Consider the following 23,141-nt stretch of genomic DNA (forward strand, 5'->3'; position numbering starts at 1 on the left):
AGAGCCCATCACCGTTTGAGTTGGACTCAACATGTTGCTAATATTGTACCCAAAGAGGTGTCCAGTGATGTTGAACTAGGACCCTCGGAGGTTGTTGTTGAGAAACCAAAAGCTGAGTTGAATAGAACGATTGACTTTAAAAATGAACCATCTCCGTGTGTGAGTCTGGAGCGAGGGGTTGTCCCACAGAGATCGTTGGAATCCAATCACACGGTGTGTTAGTTTTGCAGCACCTTGCCCTGAGAAGCCTGCTACGTCTGACACAGGAGATAATGTGTCACCGTCATCAGTCAATGGCTACAAGTCATGATGATGGTGACACATTATCTCCTGTGTCAAAACACAGTGTGATTGGATTCCAAATTCCATGAATCGGTCTAATTTATTGTTATTTATTTTTTAAGGAGGTGGGCACATATCTCACTCAGAAATGTAACTTCTAGATACTGGGGAATGGGTGCTGAGGCAACGGAGGTGTTTCTGTATGCTGTTTAAGCACTCCACAAGGCGAAACAAGAACAGAGATTTACCAAAGGAGAAGCACTAGAAATAGGTATGCTGGAGTTTAGTTTCTATTGTCGTTGAGGGCAATTCTGTTCTGTGCAAATCCTGATGGCAAAGAAGCAGAGCTAAATCTGATTTAACTAGGATTTAGGCACAAAACTTGTTGGAGTGCCAGGGCTCAGGTGAGAACCCAGGGTTCTGAGTCAGAGACCTCATGCTATGAGTCACCTGGCATGTGTGTCCTGAGACACACAAAAAAGAACAAGAGGTTTCTGAAACATTGCTCCCCCCCCCCATGAGTGGCAAAAGGTAGAATGCCTTTGGATTGGTCAGACCAGATGCATTAAATATGGCTGAGGCCTTCTTCTGCTCTTACCTGGCCAGGGGAGCTGACCTGTCTTCAGTGGCAAGGCTTGAACACCACTCCTGATTCTGGCAACTCGGGAGTCAGGGTTTTCCCTTCATGAACACTGCCATGGGGCCCTCCTGCAGTTGCCCACTCCCCCAGCTTGCCTTTGCTGGGCCTTCTGAGAATGTAGAAAACCGCTTTCAGAAGGAAACCACCTGCAGGGTTTATTATTGGTCCATAATATTGGGTTGAACCTTATGCAACGTGTTGGATCCTCTGCATGGAGTTATTTATTTATTTCTGGCATATTTATCCTGGCTTTCCTCCAGTGAGCTCAACATGGTATATTTAGCAATCCTTCTTCATCCCGTAAACAATCCTGTGATGGTCAGGCTGAGAGAATGCAGTTTGGTCCATAGGCATTCGGTGAGTTTTGTGGCCAAACAGAGCTTTGAACCCAGGTCTTCCGAGCCCTAGTTCAACACTGTAAGCACTTTATCATATTGCTTGTTCTTTATTTGTTTATGTGTCTAGTAGCATACTTGACAGTGTTTTACGTTCTGATTCTGTGCATGCAAGGATCTGAACCCGTGTCAAGGCAACTGTTGTATACTATTATATTTTATTCCAGTTACCTGATTCAGGCTGTTCAATGGCAGAGCAATTCAGATATGATATTGCACTAAAATCTTTGCTGGAGACCACAAGCAACACAGACAAAATGGGGATTTTGTTCAAAGGTCTGGTTGAGAACCTGCCTGACTCAGCTGCTGTCAAGTTCTCGACAGGATCTTTAAGAAAAAAGCACTGCTCTACATTTAATTACCCCCCTCCTCCACTTCTTCAGCCCTTCCACAAAGCTGAAGAAGCATTTAATTTCCCAGTACTCTGAAGTTGCTCTCTTCTTAAGCCACTTATTATATGGCAAATGGGCAGTAGAAGGCTTGCTTTTGGTTTGCTTCCAGCGATCGCACATACTGGAAACAATCCAAAACAGAGCAATCCTATCTGCACCAGCCAAGTAGAAGCCCCTAACAGAGGCCAAAATGGTGTGGACAGGAACGCCCTAGAGGTGGGTTGATTCACTTAAGCAAAGACATCATCTGACTGCCATCTTTAGGAGTGAACCAGCCTGTTTCTGCAGCAGATCAAATGCCCTTGTAGTCACCCTCTGAAATTTCAGAGTGTAAGGGTAGAATCAAGAGACAGATTTTTCCCCCCTTTGCTTTATGAGTGCTTTCATACTCTCTCTGTCCTCCTGGCAACTGGTGAACCAAGCGGGGAAGGTCAACCTTCATGCATTATGTTCCATTGCTGGAGAAAATGTAGAGCTGTGCTCTTCCCCTGAACAGGAAGATTCGATGCTTACACTTCCTGTCAGGCTGTCCCCTTTCCCCCAGCAGGCCCTGCCTTGTATCTCAGAATCTGAATTTCGTGATATATGCTTCTCCCATTCACAAAGTTCCTGCATCTTCATCTTCCACAATAAAAAAAAAAACGAAGAGAGAGATATTCAGGCAGAAGCAGGTGTGAAACAAATTTAATTGAGGGTTTCTCTGTTGGTAGATTTTTTTTCCCTAGGTGTTCCTTGTTTTCCTATTACTTGTCACTGTTGCTCAGTTGAGGGTGAAACTTCTGGAGGTCAAAGCAGAAGTGACAGGAGAGCAAGATGGGGAAAACGTGATGAGGGAGAGAGTGCTGTGTGACCAAACATCCAGAGGGCAACAAAAGGGAAAGCAATCTGAGCAGGGTGCTGACTGCAACAACACACCCACAAATGCACTGACCCACAACACCCCACAAAGCATGGCACAATGACCCAGTGTTTTGTAGCAGCATAACTTGCCTTTGTGTTTCAGACAAAAACTTTCTCTGTAACTTTCTATAACTTTCTGATCAAATGCAACCAGCTTCTGGCTCAGGTATTGCAGTACACAAACACAGAGAGCAATTAATTAGGGACAGTACAACTCACATCAAGCAAAACAGCACCTGATGTTCCAAGCGGTAACAACAAAGACAGAACCTGGAGCCAAAAACAGAGCACAATTTGCACTCTGCTCTAAGGACAACCTTTAAAACTGCACACACTGGCCGCATACCCCGGCAGACACACTCCCACTGTTTTACACTGAGGTCGATCGATGGTTCAAGCAGGCCCAGAGAGCAGACACTGTGCAATACACACAAAGCTGGCTTGCAGCACTGCACCATGATGGGTAGCGGGGAGAGCCATTCTTGGTGGATCTTGGGTAATTCCAGTGGAGGAGGGTTTAGGGGAAGAAGACTCAGGAGAAGAGACCAGGTAGCTGGAGTCGGACCAGAAGAGAGAGGAATGGGGAAGATGGGGGATGCGGTCTAAGGAGCACTCAAAGAGTCTGTGCAACGGGAGTTAGCAGGCAAGCTAGAGTGTACCTAGGGCAGTATTTATAGGACACTCGGGTTACGGAAGTTGTGCCCAGCAAAGCGGGCTTCATCGCCAAGCTCCTCCTCAATCCTGCGAAAGACAAACATAAAGACAGTTGATGGAGTTTCTATCATGGGCCCTGGGCTGAAATCCTGTTCCTTAAATTATGCTGCATAAGGCTGATGATTCGTCACCCACAGCAATTTTTCAGAAATAAAACATTTTTTGTTTTCTTCCAAAGGTCTGGAAGCTTCCATGAAATCTGTTTTATCTGTGGGATGCCATTGGGAGCAGCAGGACAGGAGAAAGTTTCATTTGCCGAAAATCGCCACCCCTGCTAAAGTCATCCCAGCACTGATGATTTTCAGTAATTAGACTGTAATTTTCAGCAATTAAAAGCATCCTCTCTCATTGTCCTGTGGCTCCCAAAAGCTTCCTGAGAATGGAAGAGATTCCATAGGAGCCCCAAGGGATAAACTGGAAATGTTTTATTCCTTTAAAAAAAACTGCCACAACTGATGGGGTTATCAGCCGTATCTGGTGCAAAGATAGGATTTCAACAATCTTCCAACTCAGGCACTTCAGCACACAGACGTACTAATTTCCACTGGAACTCTTAACTGTGTAAGATCCATTGAAAGCTGGCGTTCCACAGGAAATATGAGTGTAGGCCATGAGCTAGGAAGGCCACCATTCAAATTCTGCCTCTAGTCCCTATTCCCTTGGTCCCTTCTGAAATGGGAGGATAACGTGCTGGTTGTAGTGCTGTAAGGCAAATATCTAAACCAGCATAGGGGCAAATGTTCTGCTGAGCATCATTTCAATGAAACAAATGGCAGATGCAGCCTGCAATATTAATCTAGATGAACCAATTTGACTATGTGCTGTTTTAATGCCAAAAGCAGGGGAAATTTTGAGATACTGAGCTTTGCTCAGAATCTGTGGAAGAATGCTAAAAATTTATGCATTGGGAAAAAAAGGTACATCTAGGTCTAAAGAAAATAAAATCAATTTCTACGCAGCTTCGGGAAGTCTAGGCATTGGATGCCAGCAGCAAGAATGGCTGATTTCTGCTGCCTTAAACAGAAACGGTTTTTGTTTGCTTAAACAAACAAACAAATAAAACTGAGAATACGTCCCAGAATTTCTTACAAAGCTGCGTGACAGAAGCTGAAAGACATCCTAAACTTGCCTGTTCTCTCCTTCATAGATGGCTCCTAAATGCTGTGTGTCGGCAGCCAAGCCTTCCCCGGGCTACAGGATGTTCTCCAAGTGCCACTGGGTTCCAGGAAGTCTCTGGAAGCAGGAGGCCCCTGGCTTGCACAGACTCAATCCTGTCAGACTGATGCTTCATGCTGGGGCATGAGCTGATGCATTTTTGCCCTTTTCCTACCCTGTATTGTAAATCTTACCTCATTAGCTGATTATATTTTGCCAGTCGCTCAGACCTGCATGGAGCTCCAGTCTTTATCTGTAAAAGTCAACACTCATTCAGATTTACAGAAGTCCACACAAGGATTCTAAAGGACATAAATTCATGACAGGTAAAGAAAGCCCTGAAGACACATTTCTTGCCTTTTCGTCTTTGCCTTTCATCTTTTGCCTGAAAGCAGGAGGGCTAGAAGTGAGTAGAGGAATGGGAACTGGCCAGGTTGGCCAGGTTGACACCTTCTCCCCCACCTCTGTCCTTGACTCAGAAGGCCAGACATAATCTCTTGCCTCTGAGGAATGGACTGTGTGTCCACATCGGCTCGTGAGATAACAAATCTCTCTTAATGGCATCACGTGACTTGTTATTATGCCCTACTCACAGTGGCTGCTTTTGGGCTCCCTGATTCTACTTGAGTTCAAGTGAAAATAGGTGGAAATGCCCATCCAGAGCTTACTATTCAACATGGCAAGATCAAGGATATATTGAGTGAGTTGAGAATCTAGGCGTTGAGGCTGTCTTGCATGGCCTTTCCACTCTACCTACTAATAGTCCTCAACTGCCTTCAAACAGGTGTTTGAACAAGGCTGAAGTCAATTGCTTGTCCCAAGAAATGACATACATATCCAAGGTGCATGAGAGGGGAGATAAGAGGAAACCTTCTGCTTTCTGCCAGGCTTCGGCAATAAGTCCTCTTTTAAAGGGAAAGAACAAGGAAATTGTATTTTAATTGTATTATTTTAATCATTTTATTTTTATTGTATTGAATTTTAATTATTGTAAGCCGCCCAGAGTCCTCTGGGTAGAGTGGGCGGCATATTAAATAAATAGATAGACAGACAGACAGACAGACAGACAGACAGATAGATAGATAGATAGATAGATAGATAGATAGATAGATAGATAGATAGATAGATAGATAGATAGATAAATAAATAAATAAATAAATAAATAAATAAATAAATAAATAAATAAATAAATAAATAAATAAATAAATAAAGGGTCTTTTGCCCTTCTTACCAAGCCCTTGGTGGCCTGTTCCCCGACCCCCACCTCCATTACATGTTCTTTGCCACTTCTATTTGCACAGATGTTGGGAGGCTTGTTGTGCTATGCAGCACAACTCCAGGTATGCTCTTAATTTACCCTGAAGGTGGTGGGTGCCCCTAGGGCTTCACCATGGCATGTGCCCAAATGCCCATTCCATGTTTTAAAAAATATAATGGGGGAAATGTTTAAAAAAGTATGTTGTGTTGGGTGATACCAATTGTTATTTTCATGCCTGGGTCAGTTTGCTGCCATGCTTCTGCCTATTATCATCTGCTCTTGTTTTGGGAAATCATTTGGGCTCATGTGTGTTTAGTCGTTTAGTCGTGTCCGACTCTTCGTGACCCCATGGACCAGAGCACGCCAGGCCCTCCTGTCTTCTACTGCCTCCCGGAGTTGTGTCAAATTCATGTTGGTTGCTTCGCAGACACTGTCCAGCCATCTCATCCTCGGTCGTCCCCTTCTCCTCTTGCCATCACACCTTCCTAACATCAAGGTTTTTTCCAAGGACTCTTTTCTTCTCATGAGATGGCCAAAGTACTGGAGCCTCAGCTTCAGGATCTGTCCCTCAAGTGAGCATTCAGGGTTGATTTCCTTTAGAACTGATAGGTTTGTTCTCCTTGCAGTCCAGGGGATTCTCAAGAGCCTCCTCCAGCACCACAATTCAAAGGCATCAATTCGTCGGCGGTCTGCTTTCTTTATGGTCCAGCTCTCACTTCCATACATCACGACAGGAAAAACCATAGCTTTGACTATTCGGACTTTTGTTGGCAAGGTGATGTCTCTGCTTTTCAAGATGCTGTCAAGATTTGTCATCGCTTTCCTCCCTAGAAGAAGGCGTCTTTTAATTTCAGGGCTGCTGTCTCCATCTGCAGTGATCATGGAGCCCAGGAAGATAAAATTTGACACTGCCTCCATATCTTCCCCTTCTATTTCCCAGGAGGTGATGGGACCAGTGGCCATGATCTTAGTTTTTTTGATGTTGAGTTTCAGACCATTTTTTGCACTCTCCTCTTTCACTCTCATTACAAGGTTCTTTAATTCCTCCTCACTTTCTGCCATCAGAGTGGTATCATCTGCATATCGGAGGTTGTTGATATTTCTTCCGGCAATCTTAATTCCGGCTTGGGTTTCTTCCAGTCCAGCCTTCCGCATGATGTATTCTGCATATAAGTTAAATAAGCTGGGGGACAATATACAGCCTTGCCGTACTCCTTTCCCAATTTTGAACCACTCAGTTGTTCCATGACCAGTTCTAACTGTTGCTTCCTGTCCCACATATAGGTTTCTCAGGAGACAGATAAAGTGGTCAGGCACTCCCATTTCTTTAAGAACTTGCCATAGTTTGCTGTGGTCCACACAGTCAAAGGCTTTCGCATAGTCAATGAAGCAGAAGTAGATATTTTTCTGGAACTCTCTGGCTTTTTCCATAATCCAGCGCAAGTTAGCAATTTGGTCTCGAGTTCCTCTGCCTCTTCGGAATCCAGCTTGTACTTCTGGGAGTTCTCGGTCCACATACTGCTGAAGCCTACCTTGTAGGATTTTGAGCATAACCTTGCTAGCGTGCGAAATGAGTGCAATTGTCCGGTAGTTGGAGCATTCTTTGGCACTGCCTTTCTTTGGGATTGGGATGTAGACTGATCTTTTCCAATCCTCTGGCCACTGTTGAGTTTTCCAAACTTGCTGGCATATTGAATGTAGCACCTTAACAGCATCATCTTTCAAGATTTTAAATAGTTCAACTGGAATGCCATCACCTCCACTGGCCTTGTTGTTAGCCAGGCTTTCTAAGGCCCACTTGACTTCGCTCTCCAGGATGTCTGGCTCAAGGTCAGCAACTACATTGTCTGGGTTGTCCGGGATATCCAAATCTTTCTGATATAATTCCTCTGTGTATTCTTGCCACCTCTTCTTGACGTCTTCTGCTTCTGTTAGGTCCCTCCCATTTTTGTCTTTTATCATGTTCATCTTTGCGCAAAATGTTCCTCTAATATGTCCAATTTTCCTGAACAGATCTCTGGTCTTTCCTTTTCTGTTATCTTCCTCTATTTCTTTGCATTGTTCATTTAAGAAGGCCCTCTTGTCTCTCCTTGCTATTCTTTGGAAGTCTGCATTCAAGTTTCTGTAACTTTCCCTATCTCCCTTGCATTTTGCTTCCCTTCTCCTCTCTGCTATTTCTAAGGCCTCATTGGACAGCCACTTTGCTTTCTTGCATTTCCTTTTCTTTGGGATGGTTTTCGTTGCTGCCTCCTGGACAATGTTACGAGCCTCTATCCAAAGTTCTTCAGGCACTCTGTCCACCAAATCTAGTTCCTTAAATCTGTTCTTTACTTCCACTGTGTATTCATAAGGGATTTGGTTTAGATTATACCTGAGTGGCCCAGTGGTTTTTCCTAATCTCTTCAGTCTAAGCTTGAATTTTGCTATGAGAAGCTGATGATCAGAACCGCAGTCAGCTCCAGGTCTTGTTTTTGCTGACTGTATAGAGCTCCTCCATCTTTGGCTGCAGAGAATATAATCAATCTGATTTCGATATTGCCCATCTGGTGATTTCCATGTATAGAGTCGCCTCTTGTGTTGTTGGAAAAGAGTGTTTGTGATGACCAGCTTATTCTCTTGACAAAACTCTATTAGCCTTTGTCCTGCTTCGTTCTGAACTCCAAGGCCAAACTTCCCTGTTGTTCCTTTTATCTCTTGGCTCCCTACTTTAGCATTCCAGTCCCCTAGAATGAGAAGAACATCTTTCTTTGGTGTCAGTTCTAGAAGGTGTTGTAAATCTTCATAGAATTGTTCAATTTCAGTCTCCTCAGCAATGCTGGTTGGTGCATAAACTTGGATTATTGTGATGTTGAATGGTCTGCCTTGGATTCGTATTGACATCATTCTATCATTTTTGAGATTGTATCCCATTACAGCTTTTCCCACTCTTTTGTTGACTATGAGGGCTACTCCATTCCTTCTACGGGATTCTTGTCCACAATAGTAGATATGATAATCATCTGAGCTGAATTCGCCCATTCCTGTCCATTTTAGTTCACTGATGCCCAGGATGTCGATGTTTATTCTTGCCATCTCCTGTTTGACCACCTCCAGCTTCCCAACGTTCATAGATCTTACATTCCAGGTTCCTATGCAGTATTTTTCTTTGCAGCATTGGATTTTCCTTTCACTTCCAGGCACGTCCACAGCTGAGCGTCCTTTCGGCTTTGGCCCAACCACTTCATTAGCTCTGGAGCTACTTGTACTTGTCCTCCACTCTTCCTCAGTAGCATGTTGGACGCCTTCCGACCTGAGGGGCCCATCTTCCGGCGTCATATCTTTTAGCCTTTTGTTTCTGATCATGGGGCGTTCTTGGCAAAGATACTGGAGTGGCTTGCCATTTCCTACTCCAGGTGGATTGCGTTTAGTCGGAACTCTCCACTATGTCCTGTCCGTCTTGGGTGTCCCTGCACGGCATAGCCCATAGCTTCTCTGAGTTACTCAAGCCCCTTCGCCACGACAAGGCAGCAATCCATGAAGGAGATTTGGGCTCATGGGACCGTAGTATTCAAGTTACAGGCTCCAGAACTGGGCTTTGATTGTGCCACGGCCTGTTCCTCTACCAATCTGCTGGCTTTTCTGTTCACTTGCATGCTCACACTATCATGCTCACTTTTTCTGATGAGATCTCTGAGCTCAGTCTTTGGGTTGCACTTGACTCTGACCTCAGTTGACTCTCCTGTGAGCCTCCCAAGTTGCTCTGTCCCTAATCCTAGCCCTGGAGTTCACGGCAGGCCAACTGCTTACAGCAAAGGGCTGATAATCTGGGATTGCACAAGCAAGAGGTGCCTGCGTAGAACAATGGGGTCTCTCTTGTTTTTTCAAGGAGGAAGGTGTTAGAAAACTATATTGATCCCCTTTTTCATTCCAATATGTTCCCAATGTATTTCTCTTTATTTCTCATGGATATTTTGAAAGTCCAGCTTGACAGTTGGAAATTGAATATACTGTACTAGGATGACCGGCAAAGGAAGTAACAATTTCCTGGTGTCAGATAAATGAGCAAATAGCCTTGTCAGCATCTCATTCTCAAGGTTATAGGCTGACTGCAATGTCAAATGTAACAAGTTGCAACATGTATAAGTAGTGCAATCATGTTTACCTAATATGCCTTAGTCTCTGTTGGGTCACCACGGTCCAGGAGGTAGCAAGAATGCATAAAAGCTGACTTTAAGGTGCCTTTGGAAATGGGAACATCCAAACACATATGTAGCTTGAAGGTCAAGCTGTCCTATGGAAACCAGAACTTACTGTTCTGCTGTTGTTGTGGGTTAATCCCTATAAAGGTATGCATGCATTTTTATATCCTCTGAAAAGCTTTAATATGAGTCAAAAGATTCCGGACTCTCCATCTTGCAAGACCCTTTATTTCTTTAATAAACCTCTTTTCTATATTTGCAAAACCATTTCGTGTGTTGGGTTGGTTTTCTCCCTCAATTCTTTATTTTCCTAGTAGATATTTGACTGGAACCTGCCAGAGGAAAAAAAAACCTTCATATATTTTTTTACAAGGGAAAGATGGAGACAGCGAACGCCAGCTTTCACCTGAAGTCAAACTGGTGGCTCTTGCTGGAGAGAATCAGGTGGGAGGTGAGATTCTCTCCCCCCCCCCCCCCCCGTTCTGAGGCCTAGGGGCAATTGTGGATTGCGACCAAAGATATGTTGGATTCCATCCATCCATAGCGAAATCCCAATCCACTGCCAGTCTTTACCTGTATACTGAACTGTCTCTGCCAATCCTCTCTCTAGGACGTAGCTCAGTTTTCAATGAACATGGACTACAACTCCCATCAGTCCAACAATCATGGACTGCAGTAGGAATTGGACAAATACTCTGTTCCAGAATTCACTTGTTCCTTTCCAAAAAAGACACACAAGGCATGATTTGCATACATGAAGGACCTACCTGCCCAGTACAAAGTCCCACCACCAGGTCAGCGATGAAGGTGTCTTCAGTCTCCCCTGACCGGTGGCTCACCATCACTCCCCAGCCATTCTCTTGGGCCAGTTTACAGCTGTGGGGACATAAAGCAAGCTCAGTGGATTTGCCTCCCTACTGCACCATGAATCCTTGGAATTGTGACTAGGCTCTCTAGAAGCCACCAGGCATAGAGCTGTAGGGAACAACTTACGCTTGAATGGCCTCGGTCACTGATCCAATCTGGTTGACCTTTAAGAGGAGGCAGTTGCAGGCCTTCTCTTCAACAGCTCGCTCAATGCGCTTGGGATTGGTCACTGTCAAGTCATCCCCCACAATCTGAATCCCAACATTAGCCGTGAATTTGGACCAGGCTTCCCAGTCATCCTGATCAAATGGATCTTCAATGGACACCACTAACGAGAAAGAGGAAAGAGAAATGAGAGAATTCCCACAGTGCCTTGCTACGGCTCCCAGTGTTTAAACAGCAGAAACCCTGGAAGAGTTACCATTTTAGACCAAAAAAAACAAGAATCCCACAGCCATCACAGCTGGAAGATTCTGGGCATTGTGCTTTAAAAATGTTATTTCCAGCAGAAACTCTAGTATGACCTGCTGCTCTTTGGATGAAGTCTTAGACACACAGTAGGCTCACCTACCTGGGTAATCTCGTACAAAGCTTTGGTAGAGGTCCCCCAGTTCATCAGCGGAGATGTAGCGGCTGGGGTCATCTGGGGATTTGAAGTCCAGGTCATATTTGCCATCTCTGTAGAATTCTGAGGCGGCCACATCCATGCCAATCACAATCTTATCAGTGTAGCCCGCTTTCTCAATGGCTTCCTTCAGGAGTTCCAAAGCTGAGGGACAGGAAGGGAGAAGACATGCCAAAAAGTGAAAGCGTCTTTTAAAAATCTAAAGTTACAACCCTCAGAATGTGGATTAACCTTCCAAGAGAGTAATGTCTGCTCACCCCCACCCCCTCTGCTTGCTTTGGGGCCACCTTTATTTTGTTTCAAAATTTTCACATAGGACTTTATTGTGTTTTATCCCGTGGTCTGTTTAATTGTTTTTGTTGTTTTACTGATGCTTTTTACTGTATTATGTATTTGCAATTTTTAATTTTCTATTATTAATTTCACTAGGCACTGGCTGGAAAGGGTCACCATAAGTCAAAATTGACTTGGTGGCACATGATTATTATTATTTCACTATACATCTCTACCAAAAAGAGAGAGATACGAAAATGTTCAAATAAATAAATGTAGGTAATGAACTTGGAAGATAGGATACTACAAAAAATATGAGGTTAGGAAGTTAAAAGATCAATCACGCTTTGAGTGGGTAAAGATTTTTTTTTCCCATCATGGAAGCCCTGAACAAAAGACTCAGGCTGCAGTCCTTAAGACCTAATTTCCTTGAAGATAACCCCATTAAACTCATCAGGACCTTGTCTTGGCCAAACTGTGTAGGATGGGAGTGGAGTGTTCTTCTTGTGGCTACAGGAAATGGAGCCACGATCCTCTCTGTCCTTTTCCTCACCTTCACTGTTTTCCAGGATGTTGGGGGCAAAGCCTCCTTCATCTCCTACGTTGGTGGCATCTTTGCCGTATTTGTCCTTGATCACGCTCTTGAGATTGTGATAGACTTCAGCACCAATGCGCATGGCATCTCGGAAGCTCTCTGCCCCAACAGGCAAGATCATGAACTCTTGCATAGCCAGCTTGTTTCCAGCATGGGAGCCCCCGTTGATCACATTGAAGGCCTAGGAGGGTTTTGCAAGGAGAGAAGCAAGAGATGACACTCGGAAGGACAATGTGGAACCACATCTGCACGATCCGTTTTCACAGATTAGAACTTGGGTTAGCTGTTATATATTTCCCTAAATGTCTTCTGATTTTGCTCACCATGAAAACACCAAGGAACATTCTACCTCAGGTAGATGGGGAAGCATTCCTGCTGCTGCATGCCACCCCCACACTACTCACCGGGGGGGGGGAGAGTAGGAGGTAAAAAAAGAAGAGAGTGCCAGTGGCACCCTCCACTCCCCACTCCCCTATACACTGTGGCCACTTCTTGGCTGGCTATACAAATAATGCCTTGGCTCTCATGATTCTTGGGACCAAGGCATTATTGGCAGTGGTGTCAATCCCCACCCCCAATCTACGATCTTTTGGCTACCCCTCCAGATGGTGCCATGGCTCTAAGGATCAGTGAGGCCAAGATATTCTTCTCATAGACTGACAAAGCACAGCAAGGGTATCTGGGTGGGCAGTGGCAGCTGGGGGGGGGGTAAGAGGCTGGTGGCAACAAAGGCGGCAGACTTTCAGGGGTGGTTCTGATGGCTCTACTTCTACCACAGCACTCCGACCCCTGAGGTGACCAGCTCAGTCTGGCTCATGGCTGGCTCAGCCCTGCTAAAATACCAATTATTTTTCAGCTGACAATTATTGTAAATAAAGCAAATCTGAATCTGATGCACATCTGTAGTTTGGACACAATTTCGATATGTGCAGGCGGATGGACAGTGGTAGACGCACCACCACCCCGTTCTGGTATCAGGGAGATTCATTCCGATTGCATAGCCAACTCAACCATCTTCTCTTCTGCTTCCCCACCTGCCTGCCCCCATACCAAACATGATCAGATTCTTACAGGTACTGGAAGAATAAGATCTGAGTTTCCAGCCAGGTCAGCGATATGCCGGTAAAGGGGGACATCTTTCTCCGCAGCCGCCGCTTTGCACACAGCCAGGGAAACACCCAGGATGCCGTTGGCTCCAAATTTAGCTGTGAAGATTTCACAAGGAGATAGATTAGAATGTAGCAAAGCATAGAATGAGATCTGATCAGACTGGATCAGATCAAATAAGCAAGACACAGTCCTGTCGCCAAACAGGCTCTCTATCCACTGTTGCTACTCTAGCCTTGGGTCCTGTGCCCACCTCTGGCGGGGCCGTCTAATCGTGACTGCCAGTTCTCTGTCATTCTTCCAGCCAAAGGTGTTCTGCCCCCTCCTCCACCCTCATGACCATTCCATGTTCTTATGAAGAGAGAAAGAGGGATTACATTTATTCTCTGTCCCATCCATTTCCAGCATGAGGTTGTCAATCTTCTCTTGCTCCACCACCAAGAGCCCCTGGAGAAAGAAACAGCAATGGATAATGTTTGGAGAAAAACAGCATCACATTCTGGAAGGAACTGGCCACAAATGCCTCTTGCCTATTCTAGTTATTGCACTCACACTCAACCATGCAACCTTCGAGGTTTGCTTTTTTTAAAAAAATCATTCTATTTTTTTTACACACCATTGGCCATAAGTACACACATACACACATGCATAAACACAGACAGTATGGCTGAGCATTCAGAATGGAAAAAGAGGGTGAAATTAAAAAAAGGGAGGGGAGCGAGAGCAAGAGCGAGAGAGAGAGAGAGAGAGAGAGAGAGAGAGAGAAGTATTATTCAGTTTTAAACCTGAAAACATACAGGGCTTAAATGTGTGGTGGGGACACGGAACTGCAGGAAAGCCCAGCTCTCACTCCACCCAAATGTCAGGCAGACCTTCATGTGATCAGTGCAAAGCAAAGGCCCACTGAGGGACTTGTAAGCACCTTCTGTCAAATGCTCTCACAGTGTTTCTGTGGTCATCCAAACTCTAAGAAGGCAGGTTCTCCACTCACCGGCTCAAATCCTGTTGCTTAATGTAGTAAGGCTCAAGGAGGGTAGGCTCAATTAATCAGTGGAATTTATGGAACAGTTGACTCACCAACCCCCACCCTGATTCAATAGGCCTACTCTAGTTGTGACTTAGTGTGACTACACAGTGTGGAAAACACAGTTTGATCCACTGTGATTTGCACCTGGAAAAATCAAGCTTCTGCAGGTGGAGTCACTGTAGCCGTCCAGACACCATTTGCAGGAGTCAGAAGGACCAGAGGCGGAAAGCTGTGTTTGCACAACGCTCCAACAGCGGAAATGGTTTTAAAGGTCCTGGTAAGGTAGTCATTGGCAATTTCCATCTCTCTTTTTATTGTTTTTGTAAGTGCCCTGGTGAAAGTCAAGTGCTAAGTTGAACCCCCACCACCTTTATTAAGAACACGTCTGGAGACAAGGAGCGTTCTCACACAAGCACCTTTTTGCCTTGGATCCGACGATCACACTGGCAGAAATTAGACAAAAGCAATGTCAGCTGGATCAGAACAAATTGAAAGCAGCCCTGCTGGCCGAACAAAAACAAAACAAAACTTCCCCACTCAGAGAAGACGATTCCACAAGGGGCTTCCCGGCACTGAGGTTTAGGCCCTGTCGTCCTTGTGTTTCAATCTGAATTCATCCGGGCCCCAATCCAATGCAAATGTGGAGTAAATGGCCAACATAGCTGCCTCCTCCTTACTATGCTAAGCCACAGATTTCAGCCCCTGAAACACTGGAAGCACGTTCACCTGCATGTGTTGACACATACCTCCGTCTGCAGCCGACCTTTGTGGTGAGGTGGGGCTTACGTTTATACAGTGGTGCCTCCCTAGACGATGACAATCCGTTCCACTGAAATCGCTGTTTAGCGAAATCATTGTCTAGCGAAAACCATTTCCCCACTGGAATGCATTGAAACCTGTTTAATGCGTTCCAATGGGGAAGAATCGTCGTTGTCTAGCGAAGATCGGCCATAGGAAAGCCGCTTTGTGAACCGCTGATCAGCTGTTTAAATTGCTGTCTTGCGAAGCTTAGGTCCCAAAAACACCTGTTTTGCGAGCGTGGAGGGAGCTGTCAAAATCGTTGTCTAGTGAAAATCGGTTTGCGAAGCAGGGACCAAACATTGTCCAGCGAAATTCCCCCATAGGAATCACTGTTTTGCAAATTGCTATAGCGATCGCAAAAAGTCAATGTCTAGCGGAAAAAAACTGTCATGCGGGGTAACTGTCTAGCGAGGCACCACTGTATCTCCATTCCCACCCCCAGGGGATTCTTGCCCTACCCATTTTCAGGCTTAAAGTCTGAAAAGAACTAGAAGGTCAAAATATATAAAGCCTACGTGAAAATGAGGAACAAAGGGCAATCCTTACAGAGCTCACGAGAGCAGGGGCAATAGTGCTGTTGATGTGGTCCACCGCCTGCAAGACCCCTACAGAAAGGAAAAAGACCACAAAGTGTCACACAGAAGCAGAAAGTCGTAAGAGACAGAGAAGAAAGGCACGCAAGACCATCACTTCTTTCCTGCCACTCCATCGTGGGGCTGAAGCCTGTGGCATTGCTTTGGCAGACATCTGCTCTTGTTGTCAGCCCCACAGTTGCACGCGTGCATGCATACACACACACACACACACACCTCTATCTGGAAGATTGGTTGTTGCTTAGTGAACACATTCTGGAAAGCCATTACCTTTCCCAAGGAATCGGGATTTATCGTTGTCGCGCAGCTCCAGTGCTTCGTAGATGCCAGTGGAAGCCCCACTAGGGACAGCTGCCCGGAACATTCCTGAGGAAGAATTGGAATCCACAGGTGGGAAACAGGAAGGGAAATAATGAGCTAGTGGTGTCAAACCAGATGTTCTTGGACTACAACTCCCAGAAATCCTGACCTGCATAGCTAGTGGTGAAGGAAAGCATCTGGAAATTTTAGCCCAAGAACATCTGGAGACCAAAGGATGGGAACCACTAAGCTAAACTAAGCAAGCAAAGGACTCTGATTATCCAGTGGTCCTTCGAAAATCTGAGGTACACCACCAAAGCCTAAATTCTCTCATATCGAATAGGCCCAGTGGATTTTAGTAAATCGACCCTTTTACTTTTGGATTGAGAATGGAAATCATCCCAGTGGTATTTTCTGCAATCTTACTTCTCCTTTCCCATATTCTGGAAAGTGCTAAAGTACTGCAATAAACATTGGCAAGCTCTTGGCAACCAGTTATAACATTCCTAACCATTTAATGTAATGCTATTAGTGTTGCTTATTAAATCATAGATTATCAGGCACATTAAGCATGCATTCATGTTTTTACTATCTCAGAATATCCTTCACAGAATATATTTAGGCCAACATTTCTGGTCCTTTCCAAACTGCTGCCCAGTCTTTGCAATCTTTGCCATTTTTTTAAAGAAAGGGTGGTTAGTCCTGCTGCTGCTCCTGCAGCACACTTCTCAACCACTGTGGATGCTGGCTGATGATTAGATGGGGACCTGGTACCATTTTCAACATCCCTGTAAGAAAGGAACCATGTTGCTGGTCCCTCTCACTCCATCCGTGGAAAGGCTTCAGATAGAAAATGTACAAGCAAGACATTCAAGAAACAGTTTCCCCACATCTTTCCCCCTTCAGCACCTATCATTCAGATATTTTGTTCTCTGCCTGTGCCTTCATTTTTTCCTAAAACCTCTCTCTCTCTCTCTCTCTCTCTCTCTCTCTCTCTCTCTCTCACACACACACACACACACACACACACACACACACACACACACACACACACAGAGGGAGGGAGGGAGGGAGGGAGGGAGGGAGGGAGAGGGAGGAGAGAGAGAGAGGTATATATTTCTTCTTCTACAAATCTGGCCTTGACTCAACCTCTAGCTCTAATCCTTATCATTTCTCCTTATTCCTTTATTTATTGCATCTAAATACTATTTTTCCTTTTGTTATCAGATATCTGTCCCTATTTTAATATGCCTTTCAACCTTGTAAATATGCTATGTACTCCATTTCATTGCTTAACATCTCTCTCTCTCTCTCTCCCTCTCCCTCATTCTCTCTCTCTCTCTCTCTCTCTCTCTCTCTCTCTCTCTCACTGTGATCCCAGTGGGATTTGAATCTGACCAACATGCATGGGATTGCACTGTCAAACCCCCACTTTTTATCATATTCAGTTTCCTTCCTTTCTTCATCCAAAGCACTTACTGTTAGAAACATTCTCTAGATCAGTGATTCCCAGCCTGGGGTAAGTATACCTCCAGGGGTAAAAACTAGGACATCTAGGGGGTACATGGGGGGGGGGGAGGCAGGAAAAGTTACATATGTCAACAGTGTAAGACTAGAGAAGAGTCAAAAGTAGTGAAATTATTTGAATGTTATGATGAGTGGTGGGATGGGCTTTCTTTGTTATTTAACCTTGAAAAATTCTCTTGCTTTCTTATTTTGGCAAATGGTGGGGAGCCCTTCCGTAAACGATGTGTTGCTAATACATCACTGCAGTGTGCGTGCTTGGCAATGCACTTCTCACAAGCACAGCTTTCACTCTCCTTCACTTTGAAAAGGTTTGAGTGCTGCTAAATGCTTCATAACAAACATTTTGCTAATGTGAAGTGTACAATTTATGGGCAAGTGAAAAAGGACTGGGAGCCACTGTTCTAGGCTCTACTAATATTATTCTCATTCTGCTATACAAACTTCTTTCTGCTTCAAAAATATGGTGCGTTTGGTCTAAGTCCATACTGTTGCCCTTATTTGATTTAATTCTTCCTACCATGCTTCTTCTAGACCTATTCTCCAATTTTAACACTGTACACAATTATTTTCTTCTTTACATTGCATTAGATTTTAGATTGACACAGTTTAATTCTAATAATTTCAATTGTTTCTCTGTATCTAGTATTTACTCCTCTCCTTTTATTTCCCATGTCAGAGTCTCCAAGGTTTAATTCTTGGTTGAGTTCTTTTCTGTTTTCCGTCTCACTTCTTCACCTTCTCTTATGAACTTTTTTTTTACAGCTGCTTCATTTTTCAGTCATCTGTCATTTTTACATAGGTTTATATTTCTGTTTCAGACACTTCCCTCTTTGCTGTCTTATCTTTAGACTTTTTCCTTTTGTGTTTTGTTTTTGGTCCTGTTGGCTTAAATCTCATTCCTCTTAAAATTAAATATTTCTAGATGTTTACCCCAAGTTTCTATTTCATCACTGTCTACTATTTCACCGTGCTTTTCATAGTTGCTAGGTTCTGATACAAAGCACAATACATCGTTGTCCCTTGTCTGGTTTCCTTAAGACAAAGGAATTTTGCCTGTAAATGTTTATATTTTGTCTTTTCTTCTTCTTCATGGACCTTAATTAAGATCTTGCTGTTTTTTTTCTCTATCCATGCCACTCTGTTTTCCATGTCTGTTTCTTTGTCAATCTCTTCCTTTTGATATTCAGACAGTTCTGTCACTTTGAAAATATATCTTATTTTTCCAGTCTTTCCCTTCCTGTTCACCTGTCCATTGTAGGCACTTGTAGACATTATAGAATATATTATTACCAATAATTATACCACCATCACCACCACTGGACATGGATGTTTCATTTAGCTATCATGTGTCATAGCCATTGAGAAGCACCATCTCCCACTCATATAACCAATCCTGTTTTTAAATATATTGTTGGAAACCAATTGGTGTGTCTCTTTTAAATGCAAAATCAGTTTTGGAAAGACATTCTCACTCCCCTTTGGGATCCTGGCATGGGCAGAAAGGGTCAAGCTTCCTTTCTCCATCCTTCACAGCCCTTAGGTTTCACAGGCTTTTCCATGAGTGCTATCCTTAACCAAAGAACATAACTAACAAGTGCATGTATTTATTGTGTGCCTACAATCAATGTAACATTTCATTTGGCCCTCAGTAGTAAAATGTAAACTATATCAAGCAAGGAACCCAGAAAATGCAATTAAATATCCAAAATGGAAGTGTGCAGTACATTGAAAAATATAGGACAAAATCTTTTTATTTACACCTGCAACTTTAACACAAGTGGCACAACTTTTGGAGGTGAAATGCCACGCGTTACAAGGTCAGTGTAAATGTTAGCTGTTGCACAGGGAGTTACGCAACTCCGAAAGCAACACGTAACTTTTACATGGACCTCATAATGTGCAACAATTGTACACCAATAGCTTTATGTGGCCATAAAATTACAATAGGGCTTGCACCATAATTTGATTGAAAGAACAGTGGAATAGCCAAGCAACAGAAGTCAGAACTCGGATGGCTTGGAACAGCTTTTATAAGATGGCAACAAAAAGTTAAACTTGCCTTTGAGACTGCATCTGTACAATGCTATGTATTCTCAGTTGTACCTATGTCATGAAACTATAGAATTGTGTACAGGCTACTGTAAAGAAATAGAAAAAATTGAAATCTGGGTTTATTGCAGGGTGCTATGAATTTCTTTGGCCAATGAAGAAAGCAAAAAAAATAAAAATAAATCATAAGGTACATCAGCACTTACATATCTGGCCACCTTAGCTTGTGTTGTTCAGAGAGTGAGGCTAGACACAAATCTCTGTTCTATAAGAAAGTTCATACTATTTGTTGCATCACTTTCATTTCTCTTCCTGAGCATTAAAACCACGAGAAAGGAGAGTGACTAAAGCTGCCTCATTATATTGTTTGAGCTGTGGCAAACATTCCCGCTGAGCACTGATTTAAACAGATGCCACAAATTTTTCAGAGGGCAAAATCGAGTTCTAGAATTCTCTTGGAACGCAGGAATATATCATTCACAGTTCACTGAAGCATGCGCCACCTCCTGGAACTCATGAAAGGGCAATTCATGTACTTGTACGTTTGTCCTTTGCGGGTTGTCAAGGCTGGCTAAGGCCAAGATCTGAGAATCAAGAGGCAGAGCCTGGGAGCAAAAAGATGGTGCTCAGCAAGGCGGCAAGTGGACCCTTATGGAACCAGGTCGAGCCTAATGACAACATCCAGGAGCTGGGAAATGGTGCCTGGTGGGTTAAGGGGATGCCTGGCTGCAAATGGGTCATGCCTGGAGTCTCTGAGGGCTGCAGCGAATAGCAAAATTGCCCTCAAGCCAAGGCTTGCCCCCTTGATGAGAGCTTCAGCAATTTTATTCTCCCCCCCCCCCCCCATTTCCAGTGCTTGGAGTGAAGTACAATATTCGTATGGACTGAAGTGATATTGTTTGGTTGTGTTCTTCTCAAAGCAGCATGTGTCCTCTGTGGAAAAGAGGGTGGCTTAAGAGTTCTCATGGGCTGTGTTCAAACCCCTTTGTCCTGAAGTCTGTACATGTAGTGTGTAGATGTGTGAACCGGGATTAATGGCCAGGAATAGTTGCTTGTTCAAAACGCTCCCCTGCTGAAGGCATCTCAATATGTCGCACTTAATTTGCTTCTTCAGCTCTCTCCTGCTTTAAAAGTAGGAACGTAGAACACAACAGAGGATAGAATTAAATCGCTCTGATGTTTTTCCTCCTTGCTAAGTTTGCTAGACAGAAGGAGGGAGGAAGAGAGAGAGAGACAGAGAGAGAGAGAAAGAGAGAGAGGGACAGTTCCACCCTCAGGCCGTCTCCACATGGTGTCTCCTGCCCTTTCCAGCTCACCGCCTTTAGACAGAGCTCATTTGTCAGCCAGATATTGGATGGGTGGGTGGGCGCAGATGAGAGATCAGCTTTCCTTTTCCCTCTCCCACATCAGCCCATACCTTTTTCTGTGTACAAATCCACCTCAACGGTAGGATTCCCACGAGAGTCCAGGATCTCCCGGGCGTGAATCTTCTCAATAGACATGATGGAGCAGATCTTTCCTGGGGGAAGGAGAGACAGAACATCAGATGGACAGGCCCAAGAAAGATGGATGAGGTAGATTGGGGCTTGATGCCCTCACTCATCAGCCTTTACCCTCTCTATACAAGGTGCTTCAGTCACAAAGCAGGACTGAAGTAGACAGAGAGCTTCAGGAGGGTGGGAACAAAAGAACAGGAGAATCATCTGTTGGACTACTGTTGTTCCTACTGTTCATGCATTCACAGACATGTGACATGCATGTTGATGAAGGCATCACAGGGCCTTGTGTATGCATGCGTGAGAGAGGAGAGAATTTACAATATACTTCTCCCTTGAATTGCACGGGTCTGAACAGTACGGTTCTGGTTATACACAGATTTTTGTTCAATAAATATATATTCCAATTTTAAAAAATCAATCAATAAATAATATTCAACAAATAAATATTCAATAAATACTGTGCCCCAGCCACAAATAACCCCTTAATTTCAACACTGAAGGCATCAAAGTGGTCTACTTGCCCCAAAATACAACATTGTTAATTCAGATTATACTGTACATGGTACTGTATGGAAAGAATTGTCAACATTATGCCGATAGAGAAAACTATTTTACTTTATTTGTGTGTGTCTGTATATGTGTTAATCAACTTTGTAGTTACATTTTGGAGGGTGCAAGAGTTATATACGAATTTTCAACTACTCGGGGGTCCGGTGCCCCTAACCTCAGCCTCGCTAAAAGGGAGACGTGTATACTGATTGCATGAATACGTGCTGTGGAGGTTCTGTATTCAGAATCCAAATGCAAAACCTCTCTCTTCGTATCTTCGGGTGCAATTTTGCAAGATGTGTTTGAGGAGACTTGCAAGCGTATATATTTGTCTTGCGGCTGCCGTGGGGATGAGTCACACAGGCCAAAGGAAAACATCACGACTCTCTGCCATCTCTTTCAGAGCGAGGCATAGAGGGGCCAGGGACCGCTAGAACCCGATGCGGTTATTGTAGTTGGCAAGGGGGAGGGCACAGCAGCCCCTAATAGGCAGAACCAGGATGAAAGTGAGCATTCCTACACATGCAGACATGCAGACACTCATGTGCAAAATGAGACACCAACCAGACAGATGTTCATTGGCAGGCAAGCAAGTATTCATATGTGTGGAAGGAAAAAAGGCCAGCTGGGGGTAGCCTGAGCCCATTTCGGGCCAGTTTTCCATTTGCCTCAATGGGCAAGCTGCCACCGGCAGCCCTGGGGTCTGACTTCGTTGGTAAACACTCCTCTCTGATCCAGTAGACCCTCCCGTAGTCCTTGGGAGACTTGCTGGTAACAAGATGAATATTCTGACTTTCTTTGGGCCCATGTTCCAGGATGGCATCTCTGGTGTTGGAAGGTCTGAACTTGGGCACTTGTGAGAGACCCCGGTTGTCTCTCAAGCCTGTTTTCAGGTAGGCTTGGATTCTCCAGCTTGCTGCAGGCCTGCAGCACACCGGCATTTTCTCCACAAAGAAAATGAGCATTTCTTTCACAGAAGGAAAAATGTGCTACTAGAGCTTGGAGTACAATTTTTATTTAAAGGAACTCGCTTCATTACTCATGACACTGAGGCAGACATAGGATTGTTCTTGTTCCTATTGCTTTGTCATTAAAGGTCGTCCAGGCTTTATTAATGTGCTGCTCTATCTTTCTTTACCATCAGACCAGAAATAAAAACAATGCTCCCTCCAGTGACCAGTTCTGATACTGCACCCATGAAAATACATGGAAAAATACAAAAAATGAAACAAACCCGTATTTCCCTTGCCATTTAGGATTAATAGGAGAGTGACATAAAACTTGAAAAATTCTTGTCAAAAGGCCCCTAAAATGCGTTGAAATGCTGTTAAAAATAACATTTAAAGTTAATTGGAAATGTTACTCATTATATCTAAAAGTAACTTTATCTTTGTTGCTAACATTGCAAAGTATTT

The 23,141-nt window shown here is 44.1% G+C and overlaps 1 protein-coding gene across 2 annotated transcripts in view; it reads right to left on the bottom strand.

Moving 5' to 3' along the window:
* Window positions 1-2,365: 2,365 nt before the first annotated feature.
* ENO2 (enolase 2) overlaps window positions 2,366-23,141 on the bottom strand; it is a 32,237-nt gene continuing 11,461 nt past the window's right edge. The window contains exons 2-12 of one of the 2 annotated variants that reach the window (XM_020804175.3): window positions 21,096-21,197; window positions 16,073-16,168; window positions 15,756-15,814; window positions 13,759-13,828; window positions 13,346-13,479; window positions 12,233-12,455; window positions 11,353-11,550; window positions 10,908-11,109; window positions 10,682-10,790; window positions 4,673-4,731; window positions 2,366-3,350 (exon numbers count right to left, since the gene is read on the bottom strand). In XM_020804175.3, the coding sequence (XP_020659834.1) occupies window positions 3,281-3,350; window positions 4,673-4,731; window positions 10,682-10,790; window positions 10,908-11,109; window positions 11,353-11,550; window positions 12,233-12,455; window positions 13,346-13,479; window positions 13,759-13,828; window positions 15,756-15,814; window positions 16,073-16,168; window positions 21,096-21,180 (1,305 nt within the window). In that variant the 5' untranslated portion in view covers window positions 21,181-21,197 and the 3' untranslated portion in view covers window positions 2,366-3,280. The remainder of the gene's footprint in view (window positions 3,351-4,672; window positions 4,732-10,681; window positions 10,791-10,907; window positions 11,110-11,352; window positions 11,551-12,232; window positions 12,456-13,345; window positions 13,480-13,758; window positions 13,829-15,755; window positions 15,815-16,072; window positions 16,169-21,095; window positions 21,198-23,141) is intronic. The other variant, XM_078384726.1, reaches the window with a different exon arrangement.

The sequence above is a fragment of the Pogona vitticeps genome, chromosome 2, assembly GCF_051106095.1.
Source record: "Pogona vitticeps strain Pit_001003342236 chromosome 2, PviZW2.1, whole genome shotgun sequence".
Classification (NCBI taxonomy): domain Eukaryota; kingdom Metazoa; phylum Chordata; class Lepidosauria; order Squamata; family Agamidae; genus Pogona; species Pogona vitticeps.